The 23,100-nt window shown below is 40.0% G+C and overlaps 4 protein-coding genes across 4 annotated transcripts; 3 read left to right on the forward strand and 1 right to left on the reverse strand.

Annotated features, from left to right (window-relative positions):
• Positions 1-498: 498 nt before the first annotated feature.
• On the reverse strand, positions 499-5,000 carry si:dkey-30c15.2 (uncharacterized protein LOC558938 homolog). The gene is made up of 12 exons (XM_061077203.1): positions 4,968-5,000; positions 4,801-4,844; positions 4,418-4,481; positions 3,928-4,059; positions 2,095-2,199; positions 1,925-1,974; positions 1,709-1,828; positions 1,556-1,601; positions 1,339-1,410; positions 1,080-1,233; positions 903-985; positions 499-819 (listed from the first exon to the last, which is right to left on the reverse strand). The coding sequence occupies exons 1-12, from the start codon at positions 4,998-5,000 to the stop codon at positions 664-666; spliced, it is 1,059 nt and encodes a 352-aa protein (XP_060933186.1). The 3' UTR covers positions 499-663.
• Positions 5,001-6,673: 1,673 nt separating this feature from the next.
• Positions 6,674-11,746, forward strand: LOC133008795 (ADP-ribosylation factor 4-like). The gene is made up of 6 exons (XM_061076112.1): positions 6,674-6,880; positions 7,704-7,784; positions 7,890-7,999; positions 9,107-9,178; positions 10,087-10,212; positions 10,335-11,746. Exons 1-6 carry the CDS (start codon positions 6,814-6,816, stop codon positions 10,413-10,415), a joined length of 537 nt encoding a protein of 178 aa, XP_060932095.1. The 5' UTR covers positions 6,674-6,813; the 3' UTR covers positions 10,416-11,746.
• Positions 11,747-13,757: 2,011 nt separating this feature from the next.
• zgc:77752 (uncharacterized protein LOC393862 homolog) lies at positions 13,758-16,895 on the forward strand. The gene is made up of 12 exons (XM_061076523.1): positions 13,758-13,948; positions 14,052-14,132; positions 14,259-14,377; positions 14,672-14,809; positions 14,902-15,173; positions 15,279-15,575; positions 15,675-15,920; positions 15,998-16,114; positions 16,209-16,310; positions 16,415-16,495; positions 16,571-16,681; positions 16,773-16,895. The coding sequence occupies exons 1-12, from the start codon at positions 13,758-13,760 to the stop codon at positions 16,893-16,895; spliced, it is 1,878 nt and encodes a 625-aa protein (XP_060932506.1).
• Positions 16,896-20,589: 3,694 nt separating this feature from the next.
• On the forward strand, positions 20,590-22,529 carry cimap1b (ciliary microtubule associated protein 1B). Its single transcript, XM_061076524.1, has 7 exons — positions 20,590-20,595; positions 21,227-21,341; positions 21,434-21,637; positions 21,817-21,918; positions 22,010-22,128; positions 22,220-22,360; positions 22,437-22,529. The coding sequence occupies exons 1-7, from the start codon at positions 20,590-20,592 to the stop codon at positions 22,527-22,529; spliced, it is 780 nt and encodes a 259-aa protein (XP_060932507.1).
• Positions 22,530-23,100: the final 571 nt, after the last annotated feature.

Raw genomic sequence — 23,100 nt, forward strand, 5'->3', positions numbered from 1 at the left:
TGTGTGTGTGTGTGTGTGTGTGTGTGTGTGTGTGTGTGTGTGTGTGTGTGTGTGTGTGTGTGTGTGTGTGTGTGTGTGTGTGTGTGTGTGTGTGTGTGTGACCATATGTTAGAAAAGTCTCTGTATATGACCTCAGTTGCACAAACCACACTTTATTATGAGATAAGTTATGCTTGCGCACAGACACAACAAACCAGACACAGTGTTCCCTGAGCATTGCTCACTGCTCCAGCACATGCTCGCTCGTTTATATCTTAACTCGTGCAGAGCGACAGTTAAATAACAAGTCAGCATTAAAACAAGTGGTTAAATACGCCTCAAGAAACAATACAAATACACTTCATAAAACACAAACTAAATCACACATCACATTAATGTCACAACTCTTCACGGCATCTTTTAAAATCTTATATAAAACAGTTCAAATAAATACAACACAACTCCCATGTTCCCATTAATAAAAAAAAGTGCGATTTAAGCTACTATGACTTTATTTAATGACAAATGCATCTGTTGCAGTCTTCATGTTTCCTTTTTTTCTTTTCCTCTCCAGTCCATTTCATATTTGCCTCATGTTTCAGTCTTTAGCTGTCATGAAGTCATGAAGTGTTCAATTGGTCGTCCTGAGGCCGATAGTTGTTCCAGCAGTTTCTCCCTTGTGTGTCAACAGGATGAGGTCCTTAGCGATTCATCAAAGAAGGCCAGGCGGTTGTGTGCCACCAGGGGGGTGTTCTCCCCTAGAACGGCCTCGGTGAAGTTTGGTCGTCTCCAGGCGTAAACCATACTGTTCAGGAAGCCTTGCAGGGACACACCAGCCGCCTGAAAAAGACAAATAAATTACTTTTTGCAACTCAAACATCAGATAAAATTCTTATTTTCTCTCGTTAGGTGAAATCGTATACCTGTATCATATAAAGTCCAAATAGACTGCGCTGTTCAATATTTGTCCATTTCATCAGGGTGGAAAACAGAATGAGGACAAGAGCTGCAACATAGAAGAGCCAAATGAGGTTGAGTTAAAGTCAATGAGATGAAATACATTATCTTTAAATGTGTATGTGTGAGAGTGTTTGGTGTACCTGGTGCCCAACAAACTAAGATGACCATCACCATATTTCTTGCTGTAGAAAACACTGTCTTGAATCGCCTTCTCGAACGCCCGTCTCCTTCCACTGGAAAAAGACCCTGATGCTGATGTCTTTCATACCATTTACCAACCTTATAATAAATCACCTGAAACAGGAAAAAAACAATGATTGGTTTTGATCACACAATATACTGTATAATATAAAAAATACGAAATAAAATCTTTAAATTTTGCAGTTTCTTATGACTTACAGAGCAAGACAGCATCACTGGTATCACCACAAAGACCAGGAATATTTTGATGAAGTTATCATGGATTACATCCTGTTAAGAAAAAGGAACATGCTCATATAATAAATACAATATGCCACCAGATCTGAAAAGGAAACTGTCTTGCATTTCACAGCAGATAAAAAATGTGCCCAAGAGAGTTGACAGCACGTGTATAATGAGAAAGTTTGTTACTCACCGTATCTGAGCAGGAATCTCCCCAGACGTGCAAGAACAAAATACAGCTGAGGGAAAAGGGGAAATCAAAAGAGTGAAAAACACAGGGAAAAAAGATTATTTTTACTTCTGTAACGTCTTTTGAAGAAGTTTATTTTGAAGGTTGTGTGCTCACCTGCTGCAGTACTTGCTTTCATTATGGAGGACCTGTGACCGTTCATTGTTTGCAATCAGCAAAGTTGTGGTTATGAAGGAAGTGAGCAAGTATGCTAAGTACATAAATATAGGAATCAGCCTGTGATATGGTAGAGAAAGGGACAGAATTAAATTCAGTTCACCACGGATGATATACATATTTTGGAAAGGTTTAGTTTCGAGTTCCAGAACTCACCACACTATGGCATATACAGGCATCGCTACCATTTTTCTTCTACACTGACTCTGTAGAACAAACACGATATATTAAAACATTTTTCTGAAAAAATAGATATACTATAATATTTTATAGTTATATTTTATGTTGTGACAAATCATAATCCACAAATACAGTCTGGTGTTTACCTGCGTGCCCTCATCCTCTGTCGGTCTCGTTCTCCATCCTTGAATCGCATTCTTTGACTTCCATGCATAAATGACCACCAGCAGAAATGAAATAAAGTAAAATGTCTGGAACAGAACAGACAAACAATAGAGAATATATAGTGAGGAAGAATGTATCATGGAGATGAAAGATGATGATGATAGTTTAAGTACATCTCTGAAAAAAGTTACAAATATTTGCTTTCATACATTAAAGGTTCAGTGTGTAGAATTTACTGCCATCTAGTGGTGAAGTTCTATGTTGCAGCTGAAAACCCCCTCACCTCACCCTCCCCTCGCCTTCAGTTGACATCAAAACTCAAAAAGTGTTTAGTTTGTCCAGTTTGGACAACTGTAAAAACAACATGGCAGTCTCTGTAGAGAGGACCTGCTCCAGATCTAAATATTAAGTATTTCAATATAAAGGGCTCATTCTAGGGTAAAGAAAACAACATTTCAAACAATTTAGATGAAACACACTAGGAATATTTTATGTAGAATTTCTGCCAATAGATCCCTTTCACCTAATGAACCTTTAAACGCCAAAGGGTTCAATTAAATGTAAACTGCTGAAACTGTTGATTTACTCAAAAGTGTCCTTGTCCGACTCCATAAATCTAAATTCAATGTAAAGAGGTGACATTCACAGTTTGTGGCAACAGAGATGTTCAAGAGTGACGTTGAATGACAATTCTCCGTAGGTGACTTGCATTTTCTCTGTCTTTATGAGAACATTCTTTATGAGTCTGTTTGAGGACATTTTTACTATTCAGTTTAGTTTTACAACCTGCTCATAAAAAAGCTGCTCTACTAACATCAAAACAGTCAGTTACTTGTACTTTATTTTAAACCTTCTAAAAAAACATGTTTCAATAGTAAGAGTGGTGACCTGTTAAACTTGTATTTATACAGAGATTTTGAAGAATAGATCCGTAAAGGAATTTTGTACAGTCGGCATTGCTTCCATTTCAACTTCGTCAGAAATTGTAGTGTTTTAGCTTAGATATCCTCCATATAAATATGTTTACAGTACACTACATGTATATACAGCAGCTTGTACAGAATGAGCTTTAGTCTTTGAAACTCCTGCTCTAATGAATGTTTCTCTAATATCATTTTTCAATAGTAGTCTAATGTGAGCTCATACTATTTTATATATTGTGTGACTTAATTCCATCAATTCAATTCAATGTTTTTTGTATTGTGCCAAATCGTAATCGACATTATCTCAAGACCCTTTACATAAAGGGTCAAGACCTTTAAAATGTATTGAGAAATTCGCCATGTTGTTTTGTTCCAACATTTCTAATCCTTTCTCTGTTTGTTTCATGTAAAATCAACATACACTCTGCCCTTAACTCTTATAGAGGTATGATGTAATGTGAAATTTTTGCAAAACTTTGGTTTTAATTTAATGCAGCTAACAAAAGACTTACAGAGGGATCATTACCTTTTTTTGGTTTCAAAACTATTTATAATGTAACATCATGATACTTGCCTCTCAGGCTGAAGAAACAGAAACAATAACGTAACCTGCGACATCAAAACAGCTCACAACTTGACTCTATAGATGCAATATAAGGCGTATTTTACTGGGATGACGTGACACTGCTGAGTCACAGTCCCAGGTGACCCAATGACAATCCTGAGACCTTTATGGGAAGTACCGCAAAAACCCTGGAGGATTTTTTTTCAATTCAACTCTCTTCTTCTCTGCAACTTTCTCAACGACCCCACCACCACACAATAAAATTAATGATGTATTTCTAGGGGTGACAGCTTTGGTCTAGCAGAGTGAAAGTGACTGTTCCTCACCAGCGACAGTGGCAGGCTGTACTGGCAGATGGGGACATTGCTGTGGATTCCCAATTTGTTCATGACACTGGTGGACATCAGGATCAGAGCAGCCAGGAGGTCTGCCAGGGCGAGCTGCACGAGGAGGTGCACCTGCACACAAACACACAGAAGTCAACATGTCGTCTGCAGCCTTTTGTGCCACTGAACAAAGTATAACTTGAATGTTTAGTTCTGTCTAAGACAACGTGCAGAGAAAGGCCAAACAGTCTGCTTAAATTCAAGCAAGCTGCACCAAACTGCACAAACTCATAGATATCATTACCTTAGATATGCAAGATTTTTTTAATCAAGATCCCTGTATTACAAACATAAGAAGGATAATGTGGCAGTGGTGACAAACTATCAAAAAAATGCTTAGATACATTTCAACTGTTTAACTAGCCATACTGTATATGTAACACCAGGAATGCAGACAGGCACAAAGACAAAAACACACAACTGGACTCACCTGTTGTTGTAGATGCCTCCTTCTCACTATGGAAACTACCAGGACAGAAAGACTCCCAACCACACTGCATTTAATCAGAAACATGGGAACTGTTAAATCATGTCTGCAACACATTCAATTTAATCAGATAATTCTTGACCATCTGTATACAATCTTAAATGTGTAAACTGTGTGAGTGAGCAACAAGGCAGTGTTGAATAATAAAGTTTATTTGCGGAAAATAGGTGTCAGTGATTAACAGAACAGAAAGTGAAGGAATTCATAAGGTAATCACCAGCCTGTCTCTTGATAAGTTACTGGTTTGGCAGATGAAATCACTTAATTCTTAAAGCCACTATGTTAACTCAAGCATGAAAGTGAAAGAGTGTGAGGAAGCATGTTACCTTGGAGTGAGCAACACTATGTAAAGGGTGTTGAGAACGTCAATCTGTAAAAAAGGCATAATTTTAAGAAATGCATGACAATCGCTTCCCTCCAAAACCTTTTCAGGCAAAGAAGCTGTTCATTGAATTTCTGTGATTGACAGTGAAGTACAGAGAGTAACACCTACCTGATATCCACTCAGTATACCATTCATGTCCATGGTAAATATCCAGTTATCAGTCTATCTAGAATTCTCACCTCTCTCCATAACAAACCTTTGTGAAAAAGTTTTCCCATCACAGCACACTTATATAAAAACCTGCACCTTCGTCACGTGCTGCTGCTTTGACTCCACCTGCTCTGAGCCTGTTTGTTGGCCTTTGTCCTGTGGGTGGTTCAGAGGCACTTCCATGCTTTTACATGGGAATCCCCAAGTAGAACGGGAAAATTTGTGGTCTTACCAATTGTCTCAAGAAATTCCCTCTTTACAATTTGGATAATTACCCTGTCTTGGCTTTAGGAACATGTTTCCTGACAAAAAAACAGATGCAGATACTTTAATTTCCTCTGCTGCCAGGCTACATTTTTATCAGCTGCTGTCCTGAGAATGTTTTATTAATTTGTTCCACTGCATAGGACATTACAAAATAAATAAATTGAGACATGAATTAATAAAGGAAAGAACTAATGAATGAATAAATAATTTTAAAAATTTAGAAATGTGTAATAAAATGAATGAATAAATGTAGAAATAATTGTAATAAATAAAAATAGAAATTAAAACAGAAACAGAATCACATAATTGTAGACGTGTGTTAACTATTGTATAAATATATAAATGTTTGAAAAACAAACGAATAAATGTAGAAAAAAGGGAAAAGTAGAAATACAGAAATAGCCTTTTCATCACAAAATATTTGTTGCTGTTTATTTATTAAATAATAAGGTTCAGGTTATTTGTTTGTTTATTTATTTATACTTATGTGATTTTACGTCCTTCATAGCATTATGATTATACCCAGCACACTCGTTTGATACACGTTTGCAATGTAGGGACATCTGGTGGTAGAAACAGGGCCTGCATTTAACATCGAGTGACGAAAACAGTTTTCACGATACGAGGATGACGTTTCTATTAGAGTCTGGCAGTGAGAGTGAAGAAGAGGAGGAGATATGTATGTGTACATATTTAAATGGATTTGTTTACGTGTTTGCATGTGTTTATGTTGTGTTTGTTCGTTCATTGTGTTATGTTGTCTATGCATCACTGGAGCAGCCGACAATTTCTAATTAACTTCAAAACATCAATAATGACGTTAGAACCTTGCTTCAAATTTGTTTTGTTTTCCAGCCATATCTTGATTGTGATAGACTTTTCACCTTATTGCATTTCATCACAAAAAAGCAATTTTACACTTAGGACAGCCCTTAACCCAATCCTACGTCTTTCTTTCATCTTCATCACAACATCTTTGTTATTGTTTTTACCCTAATTGATTTATTTTATATTTTTAACTCCTTTTATTTTACCACTTGCTTTTCGTCTTTATCACAACATCTTTTAATGGTTTTATTCTATTTCATTTCTATTTTATTTTTATTTCAACCGAATCCTCTTTTTATCTTATCTCTTGCTTGTCATCTTTATCACAACATCTTTGTTATTGTTTTTACCCTAATTGATTTATTTTATATTTTTAACCCAAATCTCCTTTTATTTTACCACTTGCTTTTCATCTTTATCACAACATCTTTTACTGTTTTTATTCTACTTCATTTATTTTTGTTATTTTTAACCCCAATTCTCCTTCAATGTTCCGTCTTCAAGAAAACCGGAACGCGTCACTGTCTGTCCACGCGTGTCGATAAAGTTGATTCAAAGTGATGACGTAGTTGATTCCACGTTGGCCCGGACGTGGCAGTCGCGGTGAATCAGAGCAGCCGGAACCGAGAGAAGCCTCCATCACCGCCTCTCTTCTGCCGGAACCCAGCAGCGTTTCCCCGCCGACGACACTCGCCTGTCCCCCGCAGCCATGGGCCTCACGCTGACCTCCCTCTTCGACCGGTTCTTCGGTAAAAAGCAGATGCGGATCCTGATGGGTGAGTGATGGGTCGCGGAGCGGGGGCTAGCTCTCGTTAGCTTTAGCTTTAGCTCGACGGGGAGGTAGCTAGTTCTCGGACTGACGGCTGCTGGACGTGTCCTACTTTCACAAGTAAAAAGAAATGAAGGACACGGGACCGACGCGGGAGTTAAAAGTAACGCAGACTTGTTTCGATCCGTTGCTAGTTTTGAGAATTTAAAGTCAAGGCACTTTGGACAAGCAAGTTTTTTGTTGATGGGAGTTCGGGTGTTTTTAAAAGGGAGTTCGGCTTTGTCGCGAAAACAGCTTCAAATAAACAACGAATTACTTCAATACTTTTATTTTGGAAGTTACGTCGGCTTTGTTAAAACAAGGTTTGACTTCTGCTGCCATTCGTCTTTTACCAGATAATTCTTACTAAAATAACGTTGATTTTTTTTTAGTGAACAACCATGTTAGATAGTGACTCATTACAGTGCTGCCTCTTTTTTCAACTTTATCTAACTAGTTATCATGTAATTAAGTCCAAACATTAAATGGACGCTAGTCACTATTGACTCTAAAGGCCACTTCCGGTTAGTACGGGACTGACGTGTTGTCACTTGAACTATTTGTTAACACTCCGAGCAGCTGTAATAACGATGGATTGGTTTCCTCCGGCTCGTTAATGAATCATTCAGTGTCGGTCCAGGTGATTGGCTTCGTACAGTCACATGTCCTCTTCCGTGTGGACATCTATAGGACAAACCTGGTTATGTAATTCAGAGTTCATGTTGTTATCTGTGGCTCTCGTCCTCCCCTCATGTAAATGTTGGTGTCGACCACATTTCTCTCCTCTGCAGTCGGGCTGGACGCTGCAGGAAAAACAACCATCTTGTACAAACTGAAGCTTGGAGAAATCGTGACCACCATCCCAACCATTGGTAAGAGATTATCAATAATTCGTTTTTTATGTGTATCTCACATTGGCAATACACGTGTGTTGTTAAAATCTGTTCCTTCTCTCTCTCTCTTTCTCCCCTGCACAGGTTTCAATGTGGAGACGGTAGAATATAAAAATGTTAGTTTCACTGTGTGGGACGTCGGTGGACAGGACAAGATCCGACCTCTCTGGAGACACTACTTCCAGAACACACAGGTATGAGAGGGAGTGTCCAATCAGCCACAGATAACACTTAATGTCACAATAATGTTTGTGTTTTCATTCTAGTACTTCAAATAGATGCATTTTCTGTTACTCCCCAAAACTGTATTTTATATGTATTGGAAATCAAGCAAAAAATACATGTTAAAGTTGCACATTTAGTATTTTACCAGAATATAGTTTAGTTCTATATTATAAATAAACTGGACAATGGAGACTTTGGACTTTGTTTGGAGTTTGCCTTTCTCCGGAGTTCATGTCTGAAAACTGCTCTCGAGCTACCTGCGTAGCTTAATTGCTAGTAAACTGCAGATCAACCTGTCAATCCCGTGTCTCGTTTAGCTCACATGACAACGCCTTCCCCTCTGGGATCAATGTTGTAATGTTAAAATGGCAATACTTGTCGTCACAGTGTGGGGACACTTCACATTAAAGCCTTCAGAGCTGAAAACTGTGTAAAGGTGACTTCACCTGGAACAGCAGCTCGACATCACTGAGGTATGAACCTGAAGAGAAAACATGTTGGAGCCATTGATCTTCTTCAACTTCTCACAGTTTACTGGAGGATCGTAAATGACTTTCGGTTCATACCATAGTGATGCTGTGTAATGTGAAATCAGCCTTGCACAACTTTTCTTTGAGGTTGACACACTTTTTACGATTGTCGCTCACCCGACTCAGAGAGAGAGAAAGAAGCGGTGGTCAAGAGACCTATAGACTGAATGAAGAGAGAGAGCAAACACAAAGTGGTGAAACAAAATAAGTAATCAAATGGAAAACCTTACTAATCCAATTTTAGATTGTGTAAAAGTGACTCTTCTAAAAAAATACCTCTATGTATAATAAAGTATGTATAGTGTGTTTATTATATTGATTATGATAGGTGCTGTTTGAAAATAATTATTAAAGTTGCACTTTTATAAAATTAATTTTCACTTCCCCAGATCAAATTTTTTGTTATTGGATCTAAAACAACGATTGACAATATCTCAAAATCTTTGTAATCTAAACATCAACAGTGGATAAGTAACGGTACATTAATTTCATTACTAAAATTCAGAAAAGGGTAAATCTAACCACTTGACTGTCTTGTCCATCCAGGGCCTCATCTTCGTAGTGGACAGTAACGACAGAGATCGAGTGGAAGAGTCTGCAGAAGAACTCTCAAAGATGGTACGTATTTATTGTGTGAAGCTCAGTAGGGGTGGTAAGTTATCATAAGTGTGCACTGCGTCTTATACTGTGACGTGGCTAAATTAGAACAAATAGTGTTATTGTTTGTTCCTCCTGGCTCCTCGGATGTGGAATGACCCTCCCACACTAGTTACAACAGCAGAGTCACACTCTTGTCTTCAATTGCCGGCTGTAACTTCATCTTTGTCAGTTACTTCTCCTCAAATCCTGTTTATATCATGGAATGTGAAAGCTCCGTATTCGATGACAATATTTTTGTAGGTAAAATATGAGCTACTAACAGACGCAGGTCCAGTGAAACTGAAAATCGTTAAATAAATATAAAGAGCCTGTACTGTTGTGAAGAGTCAGTTCATATTGCGATTGGAATTCATACATTTCTTTGTAGCAACCACAATTATAAATGCTGTTGTTAAATCCCAGTTCTTGTATCGTAAATCTGATTTAACCCTAAAAGGGGAAGGAAGCATCTTTAAGTGTTGACATGAGGCCAAGTCAGCGTGGCTCACTAGAGTAGCATGTTCTTTTGTGTCGCTCTGGGTTTGTTTTGGCAGTGCTCAGTGCTGACTTTGTTGTACTGGTCGTTGGTAACTTGTGTATTGTATTCTTCATCTTTTGAAACACAATCAATTACTTGCCCATTCGATTCATTTGGGTCATACATTCCAACCTATGCTTGTAGATTCTGGAGCGGCTGGTATTAAATATTATTGTTCATTGTATCTTACATTTCATTCCTTGTGCAGAAACCCTGTTTTTGCATTATTTTCTGAACCATATCGATGTAGTTTACTCCAAAAATTCTTAGAATTTTAGAATTTCTTTAAGTGTCTTGAGGCAAACACGAAATCTCATTGTTCCTCTTCTTATCTATTTTCTGCCTCTAGTTGCTGGAGGACGAGTTGAAAGACGCCGTTTTGCTGGTTTTTGCTAACAAACAGGACCTCCCCAACGCCTTATCAGTCAGCGAACTCTCAGACCGACTTCGCCTGCAGACTCTCCGCAACAAAAATGTGAGTAAACTGACCAGAGGCATGATCCCTACACCTGCAGTAAAATTCAAATCTGTCAGCATGTGCAAAGAGTGCTGTTGATGTTCTCTGTAACTAAAACCATCAAATCTCTGAACCCACAGTGGCACATTGAGTCCACCTGCGCCACCCAAGGCACTGGGCTGTATGAAGGAATGGACTGGCTATCCAAAGAACTTTCCTAGTAATGAAGGACGGGCTGGACAGAGAGTGAGAGACTGAACACCACAGCACAGGAGAGAGAGAAGGCACAGACATTCATACAGAAACATTTGGTCTTCAAGCACCGATGTTCAAAGAGGGACAAGGCTGGTGGACAATATAATCATCTTTTGGGAAATTTTACTATTACTTGTTTCTTATTTTGTTATCAGTGCGATTAACATATTATCTTTTCACTTTCGGTACTTTATCCATTTGTTACCAAACTCTTCAACAAGTTTTAATCAAGTTACACATTGAGCAAATGGCTTTATATGGAAATTAATCAGAAACAATAATCAGCAAGTGGCTTTTCCAATCGACACCTTGGCTTCTGCCGAGGCAGCATTTGCAGTAATCAACCACTTGCCTCATCATTGGACTGCTAGTCATCGTTGAGCCTAAGTCAAGTGGGGGGGAGGGGGTGATGATAAAGTTTTGGGGACGGACATCTTTTAAGCTGCCGCAGCTGTTTGAGTCCCTTGTGGGTTTTCGATTCCCTTGCAGACCTGACTCTGTCCTCTTCACTGCTCTGCCCTCGATCTCATGCCAAATCATTTATCTTCAGGCCTGAACGAGACGGAGGATTGCAGTGATTTCGCAGATAGATTTTGTCGATGACCACGTGGCCTCTCTGTAAATGGATCCAAAAAAGGAACATTGTGCCTTCTGGTCCCTCTACACAAATCTGACTAATCCTTCCCTCATCTCATTCGTAGGTCATGCTCCCTCCTAAGATGCATTTGTGACTTTTTTAGCTTTTGAAAGAGAAAATATTGCAATAGCATTCTTCCAATTATGCTACAGTGCATGGTGAGGTGCTGCAGAATCACAATCGGTCGAGTATACTTGACTGTACCATAAACCAGGAATCGATCCCGTTTGAACATTTGTGAAGTCGTCCTCACTCCTCTTCCTTTCTTTTTAACAACCACAATGAAAACTGATCCAATAAAAATCTCGGTTCCTGTATTGTCTCTGAAAGTAAATCTTATTTAACCCTAAAAGGGGAAGGAAGCATCTTTAAGTGTTGACATGAGGCCAATGTCAGCGCGGTTCACTAAAGTAGCATGTTCTTTTGTGTCGCTCTGGGTTTGTTTAGGCAGTGCTTAGTGCTGAGTTTGTTGTACTGGTTGTTGGTAAGTCCTGTATTGTATTCTTCATCATGCGAAACACAAACACTTACCTGCCCATCGATTTATTTGGGTCATACATTCCAACCTACGCTTGCAGATTCTTCAGCTGCTGGTATTGAATATTATTCGCTACAAATATTTTACAAAAAAGCTCTGAATAAAGCCAGTGTTTGAAAATATTACTTGTGTTGGACTCAAGTCATTGTTTACAATACGCATGTAAGCTCACCAGGATATGAAACTTTAACCTATTTAATATATTAAACATTTCTGATAACTACATTCACAGATGTGGGTCATGCTTCTTCACATTCAGATAATGTTTCATCACAACACATAAAACAGTTTGCACCCTCTACCAGGAACTAGCTGATATGAAGAAATTGTGTGTTCTGCTGTCTCCACCTTTCATCATTGACTTTAAGCTGGAGGCAAACTAAACTGCTTCTGTGGTTATGCTGAAAACGGCCCCAGGAAAAAGTAACACGTTCTAATGAGCTTTCACGTGTCTCACTTAATCTTGCACTTAGGAGCAATACACCAGATATACCCTGCTCTGTGTGAGACCTTTGCTCTGACTACTAATGATACTGAAACGAAACCGAGACGAGAAGCACAGAGAGAACGTGTCAGCATGTTGATGTAAATGGTTCTGTTAAATAATGCTACATGTTAAAGTCAGTAAATGTTTTTTTTTACCTAATGTGTCTTAAAAATGTTTTTAATCAAGGTTTAGAAACAGACATACAGACATTCAGAATAATGTGGTTTCTGTATAAGGTGGTACATGAGGAGATTACTACCAGACCTGCAGTAGGATGCAGAATCGGTCAGTGAGAACCCATTCAGTTTGGGTGAGGATTTGGATCAGAAATACCTTTTCACTTTCTTCATGCAAGATGGGGCCTTTTCCAACATTTTCATTAATTCATGGTTCTTTAGGAGAAAAAATTGGACATGTTTACAGGACTGATATACATGTGTGTGTAATTTAGAGCAGATCTTAATAGAAATCTAGATCTTGAGAATTTTACTGTGGTTTCATATTGGGACAGTTTTATGGGAGTTCTCCACCCTACTGACGGTCTTTCTAGTTATAAGGTAGTAGGGAAGATAAGAGTTCGACAACAAGAGAAAAAGCAGCACTTTCATATCACATACTTTTTTCTGTATGTTGGGCTGGAGTGAATATGTAAAATCCTTTTAAGACTTCTAAGACTCAGGAGTTCTACAAGTATACACAGACCACCAACTGGACTGGCCTGTCCAGCAATAAAGCAGTAAACTTAAACAAGCTTTGAGTTTGTATTGACAGGAGCTAATATCACTCACCTATAGAGGAGCAGTATGTGTGATCACCTCTCCTTAAATTACTATCAGTATTATACTGTTCCCATCGCTGTACTGCAGGGGGCGACAGCCGCATGCAGCCAAACCTGCTGTGTGGTATGTGTAACTTTGCTCTGACTGGGTCATTATATTAAAATTAAATGAATAGAAACGTTTGTTTTTTTTAATAAATTAATTCCAATGTTCAACAACTGCTTCTTTTAAAGTCATAATTCTGCTCATACATTGTATATTTAAACCTGTTTATATAGAAGGAAGGGAAACTGTCGATGTGTTCTGATGACACCAGGATACATTGACTTGTTTTTGTGTGTGTAAACAGTAGCCAGCTCAATTCAAATCAGCATTTCCTCCGCACCACAATCTAAATAGCCATGCACACCAGCAGCAGGTAATTGTGTCGTTCATACACAGTGATTATAAGTGAACGTGTGATCATTATATAATTGGCTTGTGGTTGTGTGTGAATGTCTCTTCTAATGTATTTATGACAGTTAATCAGGATTAGTGGCGCTGGGTCAGCGAACCCAGTGTGAGTGTGCATCTGTCAGCAGAGACGAGCACATGCTGAGTTCAGCCCCTTCCTCTCCTTCTTGGTTCACGATGATATATTCATGGGATTAAAACCTTCACCGTCCAACATAATCAGAAAGGTAAGTTTCTGATTTGATTCATGCATTTTTAATCATCCAATTTATCACTGATTAATTTGTTATATCCACAAGCTGTATATTCTTCAAACTGCAGAAGCTCAGTGATATGAGACGGCGAGTTAGCCCGGGCGAGACATAGTTCCTCATATCTACAGTTCGGTGGTTCCGGCTGAACTTGAGGTGCAGGATGATGGCAACCTTGACCTCTCACATACCGGTACCACGGCCCTCCTACTCCCAGGCCAGGGAGAACCTGGTGAGGGCCATCCCCCCCAGACTTCTCTGTCTGCTGGCCTGTGGGGGAATAGACTGTCGCTATGAAGGACCAGAGTGCTGGAAGTTAAACCAACAGGTCATCCGAGGCCTGTTCTCCTCCTGGTGAGAATGTTCGACCGCGCCCTCATGGATGTTATTTGCTTATAGGATGTAGCAAAAACAGTAAGTGGTCGTTAAATGATCGTGAACTTCCTTTTCATGCCAGGGTGACGGATGATATAATTGCCATGGCACGACCATCCAAATATTTAATTGAGAAGTACAACATCATAGAGCAGTTTCAAAGGTAATCACAATTTTGTTTTATTCCTGCAAATGTTTGTGTGTCTGTGCAGTGTCTGGATATGCATGATTCATGACTAGATATAGACTAGTGTCTCATGTTGTCTTCATATGTTGGACTTTTTCCCAGGTTGAACATCCGGTCAATCGTCAACATGCAGTTCCCAGGAGAGCACGCTCACTGTGGCCCCCCCCTCGACCCTGAAAGTGGCTTCACGTACTCTCCACAGATCTTCATGGACAATGACAGTGAGAAATACTCTGACAAAGACAGTTTTTATACATTATCCTTATGAGACGATTCCAGGTTAAGATGATTAGAACTGCACTGACTGCCCTTTGTCAATCACAAAGTGGGAGATGTGAATAAATAGAAACAGTTAAGGTATTAACAGATATTATAGGAGACAGCTGAGAAGTGGTTTGTATCTGTGGGACACTAACTAATTAGTTACACTATACTGTGTGCTGTGCCTCTATACAAATACAGTTTATCCATATAGTTTTACATTATGTTCCTAAATGCACTCCCGTGTTTTGCAGTTTACTTTTACAACTTTGCGATGCCGGACTTCGGTGTGTCCTCTCTCGTTGGGATAATTGATGGGGTGAAGGTTTTGGCCTTTGCAGTGAGGGAGGGAAGAGTGGCCGTGCACTGCCATGCAGGCTTGGGCAGGACAGGTAGGAATCAACATGCATCAGTCAGCATGTGCACATGTCTCTGTCACGTCCTGTACGTTCACTGTTCCTATCCATGTGCTCTCACTGCTCAGGTGTGCTGATAGCCTGTTACTTGATCTACACCCTGCGCATCAGCCCAAGCGAGGCCGTCCACTACGTGCGGATCAAACGGCCTCGCTCGATCCAGACCCGGGCACAGATCAGCCAGGTGTTTGACTTTGCCCGCCTGCTTGGCACTCAGCTGGTCCAGTTTCCAGACCTCAGCCTGCGGCACGGAGCCCCCTTCACCCTGCAGCATTACCTGAACCGACAGTCACTGCTGCTGCACGGCCAGGAGGGACGCACCCTCAGACAAACACCAAAGGTAAGAACTTGATGATTACCCTACACTGACCCTGTGCCATGACCATACGTGATTACACTGCAGAACTAATTTTCCTCTCTGACTGCCACTGGACCATCTCATCAGGTGGTGTACCTCCTGTGTGTGCGCATCTGCTGCCTGGCCCTGGGTCTCCCTGCTCCTCCAGAGGTGCAAGCTGAGCTGGAGAAGAGGTCAGCACTGAGGACCCTGAGCAGGACTGTGCGGGAGACCCTGGTGGCCAAACAGTACTTGCCCTTGCTGAGGGAGGGTCAGAAGGGCTCGTGGGAGGGGTCGGTGTCCTCCTGGGACGAGCCACTGGGATTCCTGGAGAGGAAGAGAGACGTCCTGTTGGACAAACGCAGCTACAGCGACTCTGACCTCAGCAAGATCACAGTAAATGAGGTCAGATTTCACATTATGTATCCTGCAGTATTTAAATAAATGAATAATCCATACAGCATCATCAAGCCTTTTCTTACTCTATTACATTCTGACCTGAAGGATCTGGAGCTGAGTCCATACTGCACCGCAGCTCTTGGAAATGAGAAGCACTGGTGTGTGCAGGATCTGGTTCGGCCTGATCTGAAGCCGTTTGGTCCGGTAGCTGCCAAACTTTCACCAGGTCACCAGATCTCCAAACAGGAGTCTCACAACATCCCAATGTCCAGCAGGAAAACCAGCAACAACTGCTCTAAAAGGTTGTGCACAGCTAAGATAACGTTTCCCAAATACAGCTCCAACATTGAGGTATTTATGATTCTTTCTTTAGAATAAAACTGAAAATATGAACGCGTTAAAACATTCAGATTTTTGTCTTGTGAAAGATGTGTAGAAATCCGCATGATCCAAGCCCAACCTCAGTGGCCCGGGCTGTTGCTCAGGCGCTGGCAGACCAAAGTACTCCAGGGGAAACCATACTGCAGAGATCGGCTCTGCTGCAGGTAAAACAAGAGAAAACACTGGTGAGAAGCTTTTTTTACACATCATTTTAAGTTTGTCCCCTGATGCCTCAATAATACTGTCACTTTTCAACAGGAGGAGCTGAACAGTAGTGACTGTGGATGGGCTCTGCTGGTCACTGAGTCAGACCCTCACGTTCTCAGTTGTCTGCTGTGGACCTGGCTGGAAAGATTAAGGGTCAGTGACACTGAACAATATGCCGGTTACACCAATGTGTCCAGGAGAGGCTTCACACACTGTCACACACAAAAATCATTCTCTGTTTCTTAATCCTAATCCAGGAGCCAGTTCTAAGTGTAGAGGATGTGCACAGGTTGTGTGTCGGAGCAAAAAACAGGAAGTCTCTCAGTGTGCTCAAGAAGGTAAGGACACCGGTGCACCAGGCCAAGAATGATGAAACTTTAAGAAAGAGTTGAAGAGTTATTTGTTTTTTTCAGCCACAGAGACACACCATCTACTGCCTGCTGAGCTGTGTGAGCACAGTGACCAGCCTGTGTCCTCACAGAGAGGAGGAGGTGCTGCTGCGGCTCATCCGAGCGCTTACCAAGGTGAGACACATGTGGAATGATGCTGCGTTAAAGCCTCACGTGTGCTCCTGCTCCTCAAAGTTGAATTCTGTATTTGTTCGTTTGTTTTTAGCGTCCCAAAGAGGAAATCGGAAACCTTGCAACTTTGATGAAGGTCCTAAAGGCCAGTTTGCGAGAAACTTTCCACCACTACAGTCACCTGACGAGGACCCGCTGCACCAGTGCTCCACTCTGAAGAACGATGACATCAACCTGAGCAGTTTTTATTCGGAAATTAGTCAGTATTTCATCCTGGAAACCCGATTGTGAACAAAATCATGAGGTGTAATTTAAACATTTTTTTTTTACATTTTGACTTGCAAACCAGAGCAGGTGTTAAGGTGAACTCCGTTTGTTCACTTTCAGGGTGTGCACTCACTGTCACACTGTCACGAGCCTGCATCAATGTTAAATATACATAAACTCACATTATATTAAAACATCTGCAGTGAAAAGAATGATTTTTGCAGCTCTACGTGATGGAATCTCCTTCACATCTTACTGTTAAAACTTAATTGTAATTTATATATATTTATTAAATATAACAAGGGGACGATTCATGTAAGTTCAAAATCAGCTGTTTCTACTGCGTCTATATTTTTAAAATAAAAATACAAAGAAAACCTTTGATAACTATGATCTTAAATGCTCTGTCATTGTGTTTGTGTTTTCGCTCATACTTTCACAGAACTCCAATAAAACACAATAAATTCATGTCAGTATCAATGAGCAAAAGGGAGCAAAAGACGAACAAATATTTCTAGCAGATGATATAATACACAGATTGATTGAATCTTTCTGGTTTGATCTAATCTTTGTTTCATGTCTACTTTCACTCTTGTGTAAGCTCCTGTACTTTAGGTAAGTGTGACCCCTCTGTTACAGCCTTTTTTACATATTTAATCATTTACACCGTTCTTACACTGTATTCACATGCTGAGAATTCCTCCACTGTTTAAACACACACACACGTATTATGCATGCCTGTCAAACAGTCATCTCCATGGAAACATTGTCAAGGTGAAGCTGACAACCAGTAAACAATCTGAGTTTGGGTTATGAGGAAATGCTGAAATAAAAGCTGCGACAGACGGCCACCGGCAGTACGATCAGGAGTTTTACAAGGTAAACATTAGTTACATATGTATTCATCTATTTTATCTGATATTAACTTATAAGTCATTTTAGTTTGTTTGACCATGAAGTCACAATGAAAGCAGTCACTGATTTCATAAGCTTGAATGCCCTCTGCAGACATCTTGTATTTGTCACAAGGTACATTTGTTTCCTATATTCACTTTACCTGAAAATCTAAATCTATGGAATACACCGATAGATGATGATTTAGCTGTTTTATTAAATAACCTACAATAAATATCAGAGACTGATTTTAATGCTGCTCAGAGAAATGTACTATGTTTTTTGTTTATGTCTTAATGTTGTTATGCCTTGAAAACTCAATATTTCATTGAGCTATATGTTTTCATGGGGAAATATTTGGACTTGAAAATAGTCCCTGGAAACAACCTTGCTATTAAGGGCCTGAGCAAGAACAGTGTGAACTAGCTATTGCTTTCAGTTTGATTATTTAGTCAAATCAATTGCATTTTTGACGGCTTGAACATACTCAAAAACTCACCAAACTTTGCGGGCGCGTCAGGCACGAAAAATGTACGTATTCTGGGGTAAATTTAATTGGGCGTGGCAACATGGCTCAACAGTGCCCCCAAAAATGCAGCAAATCCGTCTGGTTTAACCAATCTTCACGAAATATCAGTACACATGTATCGTGACTGGACAACAAAAAAAGTCCCAGGCACAAATTTGATTAACATTAGGCTACAGGAAGTCGGCCATTTTGAATTTTGTGGCCATTTTGGCCTTTTTACACATTGTGTATTTTAACATCTGTACTCCTACTTGTCCATTGACCACAACCATGTCAAACTTTGTCAGAAGGGCCTCAAAACATTGATAATGCAGTCTTATGGCTGTGACACACGGAATTGCTGAAACTTCAGTGAACTTGTTCAATCTCTCACAAACTACATGTGTGTAAAAACAAACATTTTAAAACTAAATCAAAGTTTTAGTGTGCTGTACGTCACACGGTTCGATTTTATTGAGGAAAAAGCAGCCATGTGCAGTGATACAGAACATTGTGGATGTGATACATTGAGATGCATAGTTGCGAATCGAATCATTGACGCTGAATCGTAATCGAATCGTGAGGCTAGTAAAGATGCACATCGTTGCGTTTTAGGAGGCGCTGTTGAGTCATCTTGCCACAACCACTTCCAATTACTCCAGAATACTTACATTTTCTCCAGGAGTAATGCGCTTGCGACGTTTGGTGAATTTTTGAATATGTTCAAGCTGTCAACTTCGCTCTTACCTCATTGTTTCTCTCCTGAAGTTTTCTCCAGTCTGTCTCAGCAGAGTCTTCTTCTTCTTTGTTTCGCAGAGCTGGATATTCAGCTATTTAAGAGCTCCATGCAGATTATTGATTTGCCAGATTCTCTTTCTCCTGTCTGAGTTCTGATTCCCGCTCACTTGCCTCTAGAGTTATAGTGTCATCTGCCACCTTTTTCTCATTTTTCATTGTTGCCACTTCCTCACTGGGCTCCTGATAGTCATCGTACATAATTAACATTTCTTTCATCTTCTGCAGTTCTTGTCTGCTCTTCTCTTCATTCTCGTTTGCAAAATACAGGGGAAAGTTTATCAGCTGTTTGTCTTCTTCTCTTGTGCCATTATAGTCTTTTCCTCGATTTAATGCACTGTTGACTTTAGTTGTTCAGGTGATTACTCTGAATATGTTTACCCTATTATACAAGCTGTCCGAACCCCTTCTAATGCACAACAGGGGACAAAACTTACCCGTATCCATTTCCTTTGTTATCTCATGCATGGCTGGGTGATTCTTTGCTATATTCTTTTATATCTTATTCTTCCTTCTCTGATTTAGGAGAACTGGGTGGATTCCAAGACCAACCCACAACTCAAGCTTGATCCTGTAGAACATAGTCTGGGTCCTCAGCATCTGTGATTTCTGACCAAGAATTGCCTCCTCCTCATCCTGTTCTTCAAACAGCATCATTATGATCGTATCAACTGTAAGTCTGAAATGATTGCGACCAGCCATACTAACACTCTGCAGAGAATCCAAATCATATTTTCAAATGCACATCTATCAGTATATTTAGTATATAGTTAGATTTCGAGTTTTATTCTGTTGATCTAGCTATGGTTAGCTAGCCAGAATAGAAGCTAGCTAGCTAACAGCGTGTACATACTTCACTTTCTCACTAGTAATGGATTGTAATATAAGAATTACTTGCAGTTGTTCGGTAGTGAATACATACTGGTGTTAAAAGTAATTTGTGGTAATCAAAAAACAGGTATTTAATGAGTACTTATAATATGAAATGATAAAATACATTTATTTCAAACCTTTTATTTTCAACCCATGTTGTGCATTAAAAAAAAATGTTTGTGCAAAAAGTAAAAAGTAAGAATTGAAATAAGGATTAATTGGGGAATACCTGAAATACTGAATGGATAAATTCATTCACTAAAAAGATATAGAAAATAAAAACTGAGCCGATGCAAAGGTGAATCAAAGGGTTAAAAATTAAAGAATAACACTTGTTTGTGACTATTTACCTCAAAACGGGCTTTATACAAAAGAAGACTTCAGAGGATTCATTAAGTGAAAATAATTCCTTTTTGTCATTTTGCTATAATGTCAGTGTCAGTGGTCACAGATTCCTTTGAAGTTTTATACTGTTGCAAAGGTGAAAGAAAAAGCTCTGAATGGAAGCAAGAGAAAGTTTTGACCTGTATGATAGCCTGTATGTGGTGATAGAAATAATATCACCTACTGACAAATGGAGGTAAGCCTTGTTTTACAACTTTAATTTGATTTACATAAAATTTTCACTGTGTGGTCTACACTTGATGGTGTGGACCGTAATGCTTGATTAGCGGGTGTGGTCCAGTGCTGCGTGACGGACGCGGGAAGCTACATGTTTATCCTTCCTGCGATGCACAAAACGTCCTCCCCCCCCATGGCCACGTTAGGTCATGAGATCGCAAGTGCTCGGGCCGGCACAGTTCTGCTCACAGCTCTAGTTTTATTCTGTATCTTACTGTTGAGGTTCAATGAGATTGTTTTGTGAGTTTTATGACAACTTGATTTAAGTTTATGAGACAGACTGGTGAAAGTTTTCCATCAATGTTGGTTGTTTTACTAAAACCCTCAAAAGCTTTGTGGTGGACAGCTCTGAAAGTGACTGTAACAGTTTTTTTCACAATGTACTTAAAAATATTTGAATCATCCACTTAAATACCTGGAATTAGATTTTTTTCCTGCCTCAACACAGGCCTAGATGGCATTTTGTCACTTTTTAAAATAACTTATTTCCTCCTACAGCAACGCCGAGTGTATGAGTGACAGCTCATTTTATTACTCCTTTTCTTGTATGACAAAACTACAAATGTGCTTTCATTCACGATTTCTTAAAGGAAGCAAAACATCCTGAACTGTGGGTTGGATCATGGAGGCCCCACAAACCAAGAGGGCCCATAGCTGCCCTCTATGGAAGCCCAGGGCCGAAGTATGCGCTGCCCGGACTCACAGGTAGAGTCAACATTTCCATCAATCCCTTTTCATCTCCAACACCGTTTTTATTTTACAACTGACATTGTACGTTCTTGTTTCCTCCCATAAAGGTGTTTCTAAACATGACCCTACTAAATTCAAAGCACCAATGTTCAGCTTTGGGACACGTCATGACCAGGGAATGTTTAGCTGCTCCCCTGGACCAAAGTACCTCATCCACTCTAACATCACCAGAACAGGGAAAGACGGCGCTCCTGTGTATTCACTGCACAGCCGCTCAAAGGAGCAGGGATTGTTCCAGGGCCCTGGACCAGGTCAGCAAAACCGATAAGACATAAAAACACACTTAATAAAAGCAGGTGGAAATGAAACATTGTTGATCTCCAATACATGTGAACAATATTCCAGCTCTGTGATGATGCAGACTGTCATTTGAGTCTGTCATCAGATACTTTTTGGTAACAAATATAAACTTCTATTGGTGCTTCTTCAGGCCAGTACTCCCCTGAGCTTTCAGGAAAGATGACGTATCACTCTGCTCCTGCTTATTCTCTGTTTGGGAGAAGCAAAGACTCAACAATCAACAAAACACCAGGTAACATATTGGATTTTTTTCGTCAACTTTAGTTTTTCAGAACTTTCACGGTAGAAAGAATATAAAGTTAAGCAATGGCCCCATTCTGCAGGTCCAGCCTCTTACACACTGCCCTGTGTACTGGGGCCCGGGACGGTGGTCACATCAGCTCCTGCCCACTCACTCCGTGGACGCAGCAAAACTGGAAGCTTCCACGAGGACCTGACCAAGGTACACGTGCACAATCATGAAATCAGTTTTTATAAAACTCTCGAAATCTTTATATTTACTCTGGATCTCTATACTTTCATCTCACCTCCAGACTCCTGGCCCTGCTGCCTACAAAGTAGTGGACCCCTGTACTTACAGTCAGAAACCGCCACGGTTCAGCATGACGGGCCGCAACTTTGCTCCCGGGGAAACCACACAGAAACCAGGGCCTGGTTCCCACTGTCCTGAGCGGGTAAGAAACCCCGTTAGATTTAATAATCATCAAGGAGGTTTGGATGTCGTTCACTAACTAAATGTTGTCTTCCTAGGTGACCCAGACAAAATCGAAAGCTCCGAGCTTCTCCTTCGGGATTCGTCACTCAGAATTCATCTCACCCCTCATTGTCGTTGTGCCTGAATGACAACACAAGATCTCTTATGGTGACTGAAAAGAAATCACACAACAGCGTCAAATAAAGCCCAAGAAGAAAGTGACTCTGGATTCCTTACATCATATTTTATCACCACAGATTAAGAGCTTGTTGTGTTGGTAATTGCCACTTTATCAGGCTTATGACGCTGTCTGTGTTTTGAGTGTCATTACATTTGTATTAATTCAACACGATTCTCATGATAGTCCTTTTCAAACCGCCTTATTTTGATAGTCCAGCTTTTTCTTCTTACTGTTTAATTCACAGTCTCGGTAGATATTGTGGAGGAAATTTGACTTTGCTAGACTTCTGAAATAAAGAGAACTGACCATAATGATCTTTAAGGTACACGCTTATCCTTTTGTCGAAGGTCAAACAGATTTTACAGCATGTGGGCATGTGAAGATGGGCAAGACAAAGAAACCTTTCGGGGATGCTCTTTTATATAGAAAGAGGTGATGCATGTACGTTATTCTCTTGTCTAACTCTGGTTTTGACCTGCCTGCTGCTGTAACAAGTGAATTTCCACCGATGTGTGGATAAATAAAATTCTCTAATCTAA

The sequence above is a fragment of the Limanda limanda genome, chromosome 8 (assembly GCF_963576545.1).
Source record: "Limanda limanda chromosome 8, fLimLim1.1, whole genome shotgun sequence".
Classification (NCBI taxonomy): domain Eukaryota; kingdom Metazoa; phylum Chordata; class Actinopteri; order Pleuronectiformes; family Pleuronectidae; genus Limanda; species Limanda limanda.

What these genes read in the sequence shown, in the direction of transcription:
- si:dkey-30c15.2 (XM_061077203.1), bottom strand. Translation starts at nt 5,000, where the DNA reads ATGGACATGAATGGTATACTGAGTGGATATCAG. An exon ending in GGAGGCATCTACAACAACAG is followed by an intron (nt 4,060 to 4,417) that starts GTGAGTCCAGTT and finishes GTTTGTGTGCAG; the next exon opens with GTGCACCTCCTCGTGCAGCT. An exon ending in CAGTGATGCTGTCTTGCTCT is followed by an intron (nt 1,234 to 1,338) that starts GTAAGTCATAAG and finishes TTCCTGTTTCAG; the next exon opens with GTGATTTATTATAAGGTTGG.
- LOC133008795 (XM_061076112.1), top strand. Translation starts at nt 6,814, where the DNA reads ATGGGCCTCACGCTGACCTCCCTCTTCGACCGGTTCTTCGGTAAAAAG. An exon ending in GACCACCATCCCAACCATTG is followed by an intron (nt 7,785 to 7,889) that starts GTAAGAGATTAT and finishes TCCCCTGCACAG; the next exon opens with GTTTCAATGTGGAGACGGTA. An exon ending in AGACTCTCCGCAACAAAAAT is followed by an intron (nt 10,213 to 10,334) that starts GTGAGTAAACTG and finishes CTGAACCCACAG; the next exon opens with TGGCACATTGAGTCCACCTG.
- zgc:77752 (XM_061076523.1), top strand. Translation starts at nt 13,758, where the DNA reads ATGATGGCAACCTTGACCTCTCACATACCGGTACCACGGCCCTCCTAC. An exon ending in CGAGGCCTGTTCTCCTCCTG is followed by an intron (nt 13,949 to 14,051) that starts GTGAGAATGTTC and finishes TTTTCATGCCAG; the next exon opens with GGTGACGGATGATATAATTG. An exon ending in GATCTTCATGGACAATGACA is followed by an intron (nt 14,378 to 14,671) that starts GTGAGAAATACT and finishes CGTGTTTTGCAG; the next exon opens with TTTACTTTTACAACTTTGCG.
- cimap1b (XM_061076524.1), top strand. An exon ending in GTTCCAGGGCCCTGGACCAG is followed by an intron (nt 21,638 to 21,816) that starts GTCAGCAAAACC and finishes GTGCTTCTTCAG; the next exon opens with GCCAGTACTCCCCTGAGCTT. An exon ending in TCCACGAGGACCTGACCAAG is followed by an intron (nt 22,129 to 22,219) that starts GTACACGTGCAC and finishes TCTCACCTCCAG; the next exon opens with ACTCCTGGCCCTGCTGCCTA.